Consider the following 11,800-nt stretch of genomic DNA (forward strand, 5'->3'; position numbering starts at 1 on the left):
TGAAAACGGAATCAGGGACTTAAATTCGGGTTTTGTTTTCGTCTCCCAACAGTGGAACAACACATGGGGGGCGGAAAGCAGCACAGAGGGCCTTTCCAGGGGGTCCGCGTGAAGAACTCGGTGAAGGAGCTCCTGCTGCACTTCAGGAGCAGCAAACAGATGTCCTCGGGCTCTGCCGCGGAGGAAGGCAAGGTAACCAGCATTTTTCAGCACTGACATAATTGTTTTTAATGGTTACTGAAGCTCGCAAAAAAAAAAAAAGGCACGTGATAACGCTAGAAATGAGCTTGCTGCTTTATCTGATGTGGATGGAGTCAGTATTTTTCCTTTTCGGTATGTGATGGAAGAACACAGCTGGGAAGAAATTAGTGAGAAGGTTTACTGTGAGAGAAGGAGGCACTTAAAAATGTTCTTACTAAGCTTTATTTTCTAAAGGGAGCTTGGAACGTTTGTGTTATGAAACCGCAGAAACTCCCTGTTAGCTCGAATGAGGTCATTCATTGTGAGAGTTGGGGAATCTTCTCAGAAGAGAATTGTTTGTCGTGCTATTGCGCTCCTCCGTGCAGAGCACACAGTATAAAGGCCGACCCCTCTGGTCTGAAAAGATAAAGAAAAAAAAATATAAGAAATTTTAGGAGGATGAAAGGGGATTTTTTTAGAATAGTCTTTCTGAGTGTGTGGGAGCACGCAGTATAAAGGCCAACCCCTCCGGTCTGAAAAGATAAAGAAAAAAAAAATATAGGAAATTTTAGGAGGATGAAAGGGGGTTTTTTTAGAATAGTCTTTCTGAGTGTGTGTTTGCAAGCTTCCTAGGTAAGTGTTACCACAGCAAAATTTTTGCGTAGAAAAGTTCATGGCATTGAAGGACTATAAAATTGGCTGGCTCGCTTGTATTTAAAAAAAAAATTCTCAGACCTCAGTAAGGAACAGTGTCTTTCTGTAGATTTTCTTGAGTTTTGTGGTATTGTTAAAAATAACTTAAAAAGTCTTAAGAAGAATGGTGGCTTTCATTTCAGTTCCATAAAAGTCTTTCCATTTTCTAACCTTAATTAAAAGCAATTAAATTAGGGTTAGACAATCATGTCCTAGAATAATTCTAAGATATATTCTAAGTTTATAGAAGCAAGTCACTGCTGCTTTCTTCTTGGTTTGGTTTTGTGTGTTTTTTTTTTTTGTCTGAAATAACTTTATAATAATGGAATAATCTGGATTTTTCTCAAAAGGCACAAGGAGGATTGGTGAACTACGAGCAGTACACAGGTAAAAAACCCTTTTTTTTTTTAATACCCTGCAGTAAGACTTTAAAAGTTGATAGTAAGAGTAACCTCCAAATGGATTCTAAATTTATCTTCTTTTCAACAGAGCTGAAGAACATACTAGGTCACAGTGGCAAAAGAAAGGCTCCTGAGCTCCTTTCTGATGGACCTTCTTTCAAACGCCAAGCTAATGTTCACCCACACCTCCTGGTAAGCTTGTAGTAATTTTTTCCATGCCTTTAGTTTTCAGTTTGCTTTGTGTGATCAGAAGCTATCAGATATAGCTATGCTTCTAACTTTCTGGGGCTTGTTTTGATTTTTCCATTTTTTTTTTTCCTGGCAGACACCACCTCAAACACCAACTTCTATGGATAACATGGAGGAGACTCATAAAAACGACCCAAAGCACGACAGCAACTCTGATCTGCTTCAGAACATTATAAACATCAAGAACGAGTCGAGCCCCATTTCTCTGAACACAGTGCAGGTTAGCTGGTTGCACACTGTCTCCAGTCACAGCTCGCCTGGTGACCAGTACCAGGACAGCCCGGGAACACAGGGTTTCTCCCCATCCCAGAAGTACCAGGCATTCCAAGATCACACCTCCCAGCATATGCTTGATCCACCGCAGCATTACCAGTTCCCTCCGTCCCAGAACCCAGATTTGTCACAGAGCTATCCTTCAGATGCCTCCCTGGAGTACAGACCGTTTGCTGGCAATGACCAGTCTCCTGGCTACCAGCAGAATACCTTTGAGAGCCATGAACTGCAGTATTGCCCATCACAGAGCTTCTCCTCCCTATTGAACGACTCGGAAGGCTCAGAGGGCATCTCCGCTCCCCTTCAGCCACTGACTGGTGCCCACCCACCAGCTGATGTTGGACCCCAAGCTCCAAACTTCAGCTTGCTTTCCAGTAACGTCTGTGGTGGTCTGGAGCGCAGCGTCTCTTTGGCTGCTTTGAATGTCTCTCTACCTGACCAAAACATTGCCAGAAGCACGACGCAGCTGGGCAAGTCATTTTTTCAATGGCAAGTGGAACAGGAGGAAAACAAACTGGCTAACATCTCTCAAGACCAGTTCCTTGCAAAAGACTCGGATGGAGACACGTGAGTGCTGTTTATCTCAGTGTTTCTGATGGGGGAGGTCGGGGAGTGTTTCTGTTTGGATTTTGGTGGACCACGGGCTTGTAATGGAAGCAGTTCATTAGCAGTGGTTGTGTCACGAGCGCAGTAGTTTGGCTAACCAAGTGAAATGTGTGGTCTTGCTGATGGGCTGCAGCGCACATAGTTGCAGCACGCTGAGTAGATAAGGCGCTTGTATTCTCTAATTTCAGGTACTTATCGTTAGACTTTTACCTAGTAAATGGGGAGAAAAAGATTGTCACTTAAATGCTTTAAATTGCCCTGGGAAGAAGGTACCTGTGTTCCTGTCTTAGTCACGCCGAGGAGGTCTGAAGCTGGCAGCGTAACACCCCTGCCATGTGCTTGTATCTCTGTAATGACCTCAGCCCTACTTTGTATGATGCTATAACTCCGTTTCCCCTCTTCCCCGCAGCTTCCTTCACATTGCTGTTGCCCAGGGCCGACGGGCACTCTCCTATGTTCTTGCGAGGAAGATGGCTGCCCTGCACATGCTGGATATTAAAGAGCACAATGGCCAGGTGAGGGACTCAAAATCTTTGTGCCTGCTTTGTGCACCTGAGTGCTTTTGCATGTCTGGGCCTTGAGGAAGGTGTGGTGAAATGCTTATTTAACATTAACCCTGAGATTTAGCCTGCATACTGATATTAACCTTGAGCTATTAATACTTCTTGGGATCACCTTGAGCTGGTGAAACTATGCGCTCTGCTTCATTTGTCCTGGCTTCCTGGTATTTGTAATCGCTGCTTAAATAATAGCAGGTAGCTAGGCTTTTTATTTGTTTTAGTTATTCTTTCCTGTTAGAGATCAGGTGACTAATAGTTGAAATTTTCTTCTCGATGTTTGCAGAGTGCTTTCCAGGTTGCTGTGGCTGCCAATCAGCATCTCATTGTGCAGGATTTGGTTAGCTTGGGGGCTCAAGTCAACACCACGGACTGCTGGGGTAGAACGCCGTTGCATGTTTGTGCTGAGAAGGGGCATGCCCAGGTCCTTCAGGTAAGAACCGGGCAGGCGTAGCTCTGCCCTGACTGTTGGTGCTTATACTTGGTATCGGTTGTCTTGGGAAACTCTGAAAACATCACTCCTCCCTTTAGCGCTCTCTCCGTGTAGTCTGGTGAGCATGTCTCAGGGCTCTGCAGTAACAGCTTAAAGAGAGACTGAGTTTCACATTAAGGTTCTCGCCAATGTTTTAGAGTAATTTGGAATCCTCTAGTCTACGAAAACAATAAATAAATCTCTTAATGCCATTAGATATTGCAACTTTGTTGCAGTAAGACTCTATGCAAGCTTGAGGAAGCAATATGTGGCTTGGATAAGACCTCAGTGCATACCTGTTCCCGCTTTTGTAGGCAATTCAAAAGGGAGCCATGGGAAGCAGTCAGTATGTGGACCTCGAGGCAACAAACTATGATGGTGAGTAGTTAAGAGTTTATAATTTACAGAGTTACTGGATGTTGTTATGTTTTATAGCTGCTGATGTGAATGCTCTTCTGGGTTGAGAAGCAATGAAATGGAACATATCTTTGCCAGGTTGAAATTTACAATTACAATTTAAATTACATTACAATTGCCATATCTGTCAGATAAAACCATGGTTAGCCTGTGCCTGTCAGGACCTCTTTCCTCTTAGATGCGATTGCTGTGTTTGGCATGGAGAGTGTAGGTAGTAATTGGCTACTGTTGGAAACATTTGAGTGCCAGCGGATACAGAAGCCAGAATCTCTGTCATCAGAGAGCTTTTCCATGTAACAACTCTTTCTAATGTATATTCTGTCAAAAGAAAATCTTAGAAATGGGTTCTTTTATTATCTGCTGGCTGAGAGCTTACAGTAGGTTGCTACTTAACTCCTCCAGTGATGGACAACCCAAATCTCAAGCCCATGGGAGCAGTCACTGCCACTTAAAAATACAGAACCGTCCCTGGGCTTGATGGAGGTAGAAGCTCCTTTATCCATCCTTTGACACAAGCAGCCACTCAATATTTCTGTATTGCATTTGTTCATTAATGATGATTTTTTTTTTTAATGTTAAGGTTTGACAGCGTTGCACTGTGCTGTTCTGGCCCATAATGCTGTGCTGCACGAACTGCAAAACAGTCAGCCACCTCACTCCCCTGAGGTTCAGGAGCTGCTGCTGAGAAACAAGAGCCTGGTGGAAACCATCAAGACTCTGATACAAATGGGAGCCTCTGTTGAAGCGAAAGTGAGTAAAATGGCTTTGTCTGAAGTTGCCAGATCCAGAGAGAATGTGGAAGCAGAACGTGGCCCTTTCTCCCATGCCACGTTTCATCTTTATTACAAAGGAAGTAATTTGAAGGCTTCCCTTCAGCTTAATTTACCGAAGTGGAATACGAATGTTGCATTTATTCAGAGCAAGGTCTTATCAGTGCAAATGAACCCTGGGGAAAGAGGGAGGATTTCTGGATTAAGAATGATGCTACACTGGCTGCAGTCGGTTGTGTCTTAAAAGTATGTGTTTGGAGCACTCTGAGGTACCCGTAGTAATAGTGCTGATGATACCTTGTTCTTGAACTGCAAATTTTAATTAAAAACTGCTTACCTGTCCAGTTTAGGTCTGTGCTGGGCCAGACCATTATTAGTTACAACATTTGATATTTTGGTTATGTAAGCTTACTGCCAGATGAGATGTGATCCATTGTTCCTTAGATACTCATATTAAAATACCTACTTAGATTGACTTTCAGTGAATTGTAGTGCAAATATGTTTTTTCAACAGTCTGTGGTTACTCTGCTCTGTTTTATTTGTCTGCATGTTCACCCTGGTTAGGTGTAGCACCTGCAGGGAAGACTGACAGTTTCTTTTTTGACAGGATCGCAAAAGTGGTCGCTCAGCTTTGCATTTGGCAGCGGAAGAAGCAAACCTGGAGCTCATTCGTCTCTTTTTGGAGCTGCCCAACTGTCTCTCTTTTGTTAATGCAAAGGTACGGTGATTTTTCCAGAGTGCAGCTATAATCTGGGATGTGCACATGTGTGGCACCGCGAGTATCCCAAGACTGATGTCCCTGCCTTGCCTTCACGGAGTTATTTTGTCTTCTCCAGGCTTACAATGGCAACACGGCGCTGCACGTGGCTGCCAGCCTGCAGTATCGGGTGAGTCAGTTGGATGCTGTGCGCCTGCTGATGCGAAAGGGAGCCGATCCAAGTGCCAGAAACTTGGAGAATGAGCAGCCAGTTCATCTGGTTCCTGATGGCCTTGTAGGAGAACAGGTAATAAAAAAACCCCGAAACAATCAAACAACTCTCCTCTGCTCTCATCTGTCCCCATCTGCGCGAAAGCCATATTCATCTATAAAAGTTTCTTTGGGGTTTTGAGTTGCAGGTTTTAAGGAAAAGATTTAGCAAATGCCATTTTATTCATGGATCTTTTGGTTTTAATGTCAGGATCAGGCAGAGTATACAAAGACCTGAAATTGTAGGTTTCACTTGTAGCTGTTTTTTTTCTCAAAAGCTTTTTCCTGACAAGATAGCTTTTTTCTTTGTAACCTTGCAACATGCTGGAGGTAATATGTCTTCTCTTGTTCATCTCAGTATGGTCTGAGATCATGCTTTTGTTGTTCTTGTCATAATTAGTAATGGCAGTTCTTCGGCCTGAATAACAGATTAAGAAAATCCCTTTTTCCTAGGTGCTATACAAATACATGATGAAAAAGGTGACTTTTGACCTAATATGCTAACAGCTTAAGCAACTGAGTAATTCTGTTGCCATTTACTGGTTGAAATGCTGTAGAATTGGATCAATTCTGGTGTAACTGAACTCAGAACCTAGGCTCAGATAAATGAGGAATGCAGAACTGGGTCTAGTTTGTTTTTTTAGATTGACTCACTTTAGGATGATGAACACTAATATTTTTGTCTTTTTCTCTTCTCCAGATAAGACGTATCCTAAAAGGGAAGGCGATTCAGCAGAGAGTGTCGCCGTTTTAAAGCTCCATGTTTCTTGGAGTCAACTCACACTCACTGTCAGTCAGGCAGTCCTAATGTATCTGTAAATAGACCATTTGCCTGGTGTGGGCAAATGTTAGTTGTTTCTATGAAACAAAAGTATTTTGTTCACTATCATATAGTGGGTTATATAAGAGTAAAAAAAATAAAACCAAAACCCAACAATCAAATTCCTCTGAGCAAATGGGAATGTTTCATTCCCAAATATGTGGAACATTTTCCTGGATCCCTGGATTTCATAGCTACAGCAAGACTGATTTTATTTAAATAGCCATACAGATTACTTCTGGACAAGGGCAATTCTACAGGAAATCTTTTTCTTTAGAGAGGGCTGATACATGTCAGCTTTGCAGAGTTTGCTTTTGTTGTGTTTTGAATAACACTTAAATATTAAGTGCAAGAGAAATCAAATATTTTTGAATTTGAACATTTATTTATATAACTTGGTAGCTTTCTTCCAGTATCTCACGTAGGATTGTATATAGACACTGGCATTACTGTACAGCTGTATAGTTCTGAGAATCTATTGATCGCTTGGGGAATGAACTGAAGAAACAAGTTCCTTGATCTCGAACTTGCAAATTGCATGTAGAATTTTAATACTCTACTGGTGCAAATCAGGTAAATTCTGTTTTGAAAGACCGAAGACTGAAAGTACAGTTAAGATAGATTGTCCCTGGCACTGATTTGTGCATGCTTTTGGAGTTGTTAATAAAACATGAAAAGCTGTGCTGCTTTAGGGGACTGTGTCAGTTTTTCTTGTACCCAGTAGAGGTTTTTCTTTTGGGACAATAGATTGAGGGAGAAAGATCATTACTGTTATAGTGTGTATATAACTTTGTTGTACTTAAAGGAATATGATCCTGATTCAGTGAAAGTATTTAGCATGTACTTAACTTGATGCATGCTGAAATCTCTCTGTGTTAATTATAATACTTCAACATGTGTAAGCCCCATGAGTGTCAGTAGGACTTAAGCACATGTGTTAGTAGTTTGCTGAATTGGGCTCTAGTTAATTCTAGAGACTTAGTGTTTTTCACCTCCTAAGCAGAGTTAGTCCATTTATGGTTTTACCTTATAGGTATAGTGGCTAGCCAAGTAATATTTGAAGTTAATGTTTTTCTATTTTTAATAATTATGGATATTAATGCAAAATGTATACTATGATGCTGTATTCTTGTGTTCTGTTGGAGATAACTTCCTCCTCCTATCACTTTCTGAATGATCCGTGCTGGGCCGTAATCCAGTAAGATGTTCTCTGTATGATCTTTGCTCTTAAACTGTTGTTGCATCACACGCAATTCTCTGCCATAACTGTTTAATTAGCCTGTGCTGTTTCAACAAAGTACGTCTCGTAGACAAACTGGGTGGAAAAAATCTGACATGGAAGCCTAGTTGCGATGTATTTCTCGAAGGGTCTCATGTAACTTGTGTTTGAATAAACATGCTAATTAAATTTTGGTGGTTACTGTCTGTGGTACAAATGATGATGATGAAATCAAACTTGAGATAAAACTGATTTAGCATGGTAATGCTGTAGGACTGGTGAAGGTCCATTTGTTTTGTTAAGGATGAAATGAAGTCTTTCCATCCTGCTGTTTCTGCTTTCTCTTGTTTGATGCTGGTTTTTGAAGCTGGTGCTTGGGTGTTTTGGGTCTGCACCATGCAGTTGTGTATTGCCTGTGTATTTGGTAGATGTACCCCAAATAAGAGTTAATGGTCACCAGGTTGTGCACGTTGCAGGCTGTTACCTGAACGCTTGTCCCCGTATAATTGAAAGAATGACAGCAATTCTGACAATGCCACGTTTTCCCCATGACTCCCTTGCCGTGGTCCTCGGTTCGTACAGCTCAGGTACAAGCAGTCACCTTAGCGCAGGTGGAACTCTGCGTGAGGACATGAGGCTGTACGTGTGGGGAAAGATTATCCGTGCTTCACAAACAAAAAGAGGGGCTCTGAGCTGGCCATGACCTTTCAGGAGGAGGAACTGTCATCATAGGCTGTCCCTGCTGAGCACCGAGCTGGTGAGATGGCAGCAGTCAAGAAAAGCAGATGAAGCATTAGGAGCTGTAGGAAAGGAACTGAAGAAAAACAAGAGCACTTCTATGCTACTGTATCGACCTGTTGTCCATCCCTGCCTTACTGCTGTGGGTGGTCAGGGTGTCCCACCAGATGAAAGCGTTTAGGATTGGAAGAGGCCCAGAGGTGCGGAGGAGCTTCCTTGCAAGAAGCAAGAGAGCAAACTAGGGCTCTTCAGGTGGAAGAGCGATGGCTGACAGCAGGTATGACAGGCCTGCAGAGTCATGTCGGGCCAGAGAAACTGGATCGGGATGAACTGCCCGCTGTCCCTTCCCGTGTGAGAGCTGGAGGCTATTAATGAAGGTACCGAGTACCCAACAGACAAAGGATGTGATTCCTTGAGATAGTGGAAGAATGTGGTAGAAACAAGATGTTTGTTGATGCAGGGGGGGCCTGGGTGCATACTTAGAAGGAGGACCTTTTTGTGGAGAGTTACTAAAGAGCTGAACCATGTGAAGCAGTCCTGTCTGAGTTGAAGGGTGAAGTATTGTACTGCAGGCTTGCCCTGCTCTCAGCTCTTCCCTGGGGACTTTCTAATGGTCACTCTTGCAGACCTGATACCAGACTAGATTATGCCCTTTACTCAAGTCATTGCAGTTATGCTTTTAGTGGTTCATGGGTTCAGTCTGGCTCCACTGGTGTTCGTTGCACCTTTCACGAGAAGAAAATGTAGGACAATCATCTTGCAGCCAGTCGAGTGCTTCAGGGGATTAATTGCAGATCCTTTGCTCTGCTCCCGCTCTGCGCAAAAACTCATCCCTGGAAGTCTCAAAACCAGTTTTTGGTGCTGAGGTAAGGTGGTGGAGAGAGGAGGCTGTACGTTGTTTAGCAGGTAAGAGTGGGAAATGATGATGGAGACTGGAAATAGAATTGAATTTCTAGTTAGGGTATGCGAAAATGAAATGGCACCTGTTTAAGTGAACAGCTAATTGGGCCTAGATTGTATTGAAGATGCTGTCATCTGCACCTCTCACTGCAAGTGACCCTGCCTTAGGTCCTTTTTTTGTATGAGGAGCCTGATAGCACTGTTTCTACTTCATTTCCATTTTCTTTATAAGAGGTGATTACACAGGAAAAAGATTTGCTGATGAGATATTCTGGCCCTCCAGACCGGTCCAATCTGACTGCCTGGCACTCCTTTCTGGGTGGTGGTAACTGGGTCATCTCACAAAGGGATGAAGTACCCTGGGCTTGTCAGGGTAGCAGAGCATAAGCATGCGTCCAGTCAGTGCTTGAGCACGGAGTAGGTGCTGCTGGCGAGAGGCGTTTAGCAAGCGGCGTGGTGCTTCCAGCAGCCCTTGTGCCCTTCTGGAAGGGGCATTCCATGTTAGAAAATCCCTAAGGGGAGATCGAGGTGTTTGAAGCTAATTTAATCTGTGTAAAGCCTAATTTCATCTTCTCGAGAGCTTAGTAGGCACTTCAGGAAAGCATCCCTACTCTGACTCATTTTTCTCTCCTATGATATTGGGAAGTTCTGGCATATCTGACATGATATAACTAATTAGAAACAATCCCCTTTTCCTGATGGGCATGTGACACTAAATATTTAGCAGGCTAATAGTGTTTACCTGAAAACTTAGTGATGGGAAAATGCTGAATAGCTTTTATTGACGTGGATGCAGGCACATCATTTATTTCTCTGGTTGGAGTAGAGGCAGAAGAGACTCTGGCTTGGGTCCAAGTAGGGATATTAAGGCACATGGAGCTTTGTTCCCAGGATGTTTCTGATTTGTTTGTCTAAGTAAGCCAAACCTCAGGAAAGGGTTGCTCTTTGATTTTTGTGGGCTACTCATCTGGCTGGAGTTGTGGAAGGTGGCAATACACGATTTACAAGAAATGCGTTCTGCTTCTGGGGATGGAAAAAGTACATTTCCCACATTTATTGCTCATTTTAAATTTTGATCAGAAAATGAAAACATAGCCAGGAAGTGCATTCTTAGAGAGACTGGGTGTGGTAGAAGCGACTGCAAAGATATGACATGAACTGCTCGTTCTTCTTGCCTGACAGTTGGCTTATCTGGTTGCCTTTCTTTTAAAAATATATATGCTTTCCTGTGTAAGGGAAGAGACGAGGATGATTAAAGTGCAGTGAACATGGGAGGATAACAAACAGGTTCCTGCAATTATCTGCAAAAAATTGACCTGGTCTTTCAAAACAACTTGTTCTTTGAGTGCATTCAAAACAAATTGTTCTATTGTTATCTATTACCTTTCTTGAGTGTTTCGTGGTGGTCTTGGCCTGAGATACTGATGGCTTGGGAAAGTCATACAACTGACTCCTCATCGAGTTGGTTGAGTGTCATCCAACCTCCAATAGTGCTACTTTTCACTTTTCATGATTAGGTCAAGGACCAGCATTGCTGGTGCAGACGCTGGCCTGTGCTGGGGTTTAAAAAGGCAAGCGGCACCCCCAGTCGTCAGGGCACTTTCCAAGGAGGACCCCACCTCCCTTCCCCACTGCCCCGGGCCTGCAGCAAGGGCTCGCCTGGCAGCATTTTGCTATTTTGAGAGGAAGCCTCTCTTAGCATCTTTGAATTTCTTCTAAAAGATGAAATACTAATTTGAGAGGAGAAAGGTTTAGTTTGCTCAAGGGATGGTCTGTTGATATGTCTGCCTCCAAATGAGGCAAACTGCCTCCAAACTGGCCCATAAAAGAAGTTGTTCCTGACAGCTGGCTTTGCTATCTGGGAATGCTCATCCATATACAAAGCCCACATGGGCAGCTCTTGTTTCCTGGCAAAATTTCCCAAGTGTTGCTGGCTAATGGAGCAGTGTCTATTCTTACAGTGTATCTTTAGGTCTGACCACTGTTAGCAAAAAACTCAAGGCAGCACTGATGAAATTGGGAACCACACTGGTGTGGGGATGCTGTGCCAGAGGTTGTCTCTTTTCAAATAGTGGGATTTGGGGGTTGGTTTCTCCTTCAGGTTGTCTCTTTTCAAATAGTTGGGTTTGGGGGTTGGTTTGTCCTTCAGGTGCCTATCTTGGTCTTGCTGGAGAAAGGTAATATATCTTGGGCTGCGTTTGTTTAGTGTGTATCTGTTTTCAGCTCTTGTCATTAACAGGCTGACTCAGTAAGTCTTTGTTTTACCTGGTAAACCTTATTCTTAGCTTTGAAAATGTGATCTGGGCTGGTTTGAGAAAGTGGTTGCTGCGCTAACCAACCTATACTTCACATGTGACTTTCCTCTTAGTTTCTGGTGAAATTTCTCCCTTCCCGTTTGCTAGTCAGGGAGCCAGAGGGAAAGATGACTAAGGTGGCGCTTTAGATTTAGGAGGGGGAACAAGACAATTGAAAGAGTTGCCCATTGCTTCTCTAAACTTGTCTGGGCTGCGAGTCAGACTGTGAAGACTCTGAGTGAA

At 43.1% G+C, this 11,800-nt stretch overlaps 1 protein-coding gene across 1 annotated transcript; it reads left to right on the forward strand.

Moving 5' to 3' along the window:
- Positions 1-57: 57 nt before the first annotated feature.
- NFKBIZ (nuclear factor of kappa light polypeptide gene enhancer in B-cells inhibitor, zeta) lies at positions 58-6,542 on the forward strand. The gene is made up of 11 exons (XM_009705669.1): positions 58-192; positions 1,224-1,260; positions 1,363-1,466; positions 1,600-2,363; positions 2,812-2,917; positions 3,246-3,392; positions 3,746-3,809; positions 4,429-4,598; positions 5,227-5,337; positions 5,456-5,623; positions 6,287-6,542. Exons 1-11 carry the CDS (start codon positions 64-66, stop codon positions 6,338-6,340), a joined length of 1,854 nt encoding a protein of 617 aa, XP_009703971.1. The 5' UTR covers positions 58-63; the 3' UTR covers positions 6,341-6,542.
- The last annotated feature ends 5,258 nt before the right edge of the window (positions 6,543-11,800 follow it).

The sequence above is a fragment of the Cariama cristata genome, unplaced genomic scaffold (genome assembly GCF_000690535.1).
Source record: "Cariama cristata isolate BGI_N322 unplaced genomic scaffold, ASM69053v1 scaffold12528, whole genome shotgun sequence".
NCBI classification, from domain to species: domain Eukaryota; kingdom Metazoa; phylum Chordata; class Aves; order Cariamiformes; family Cariamidae; genus Cariama; species Cariama cristata.

What these genes read in the sequence shown, in the direction of transcription:
- NFKBIZ (XM_009705669.1), top strand. Translation starts at nt 64, where the DNA reads ATGGGGGGCGGAAAGCAGCACAGAGGGCCTTTCCAGGGGGTCCGCGTG. An exon ending in TCTCTTTTGTTAATGCAAAG is followed by an intron (nt 5,338 to 5,455) that starts GTACGGTGATTT and finishes TGTCTTCTCCAG; the next exon opens with GCTTACAATGGCAACACGGC. An exon ending in ATGGCCTTGTAGGAGAACAG is followed by an intron (nt 5,624 to 6,286) that starts GTAATAAAAAAA and finishes TCTCTTCTCCAG; the next exon opens with ATAAGACGTATCCTAAAAGG.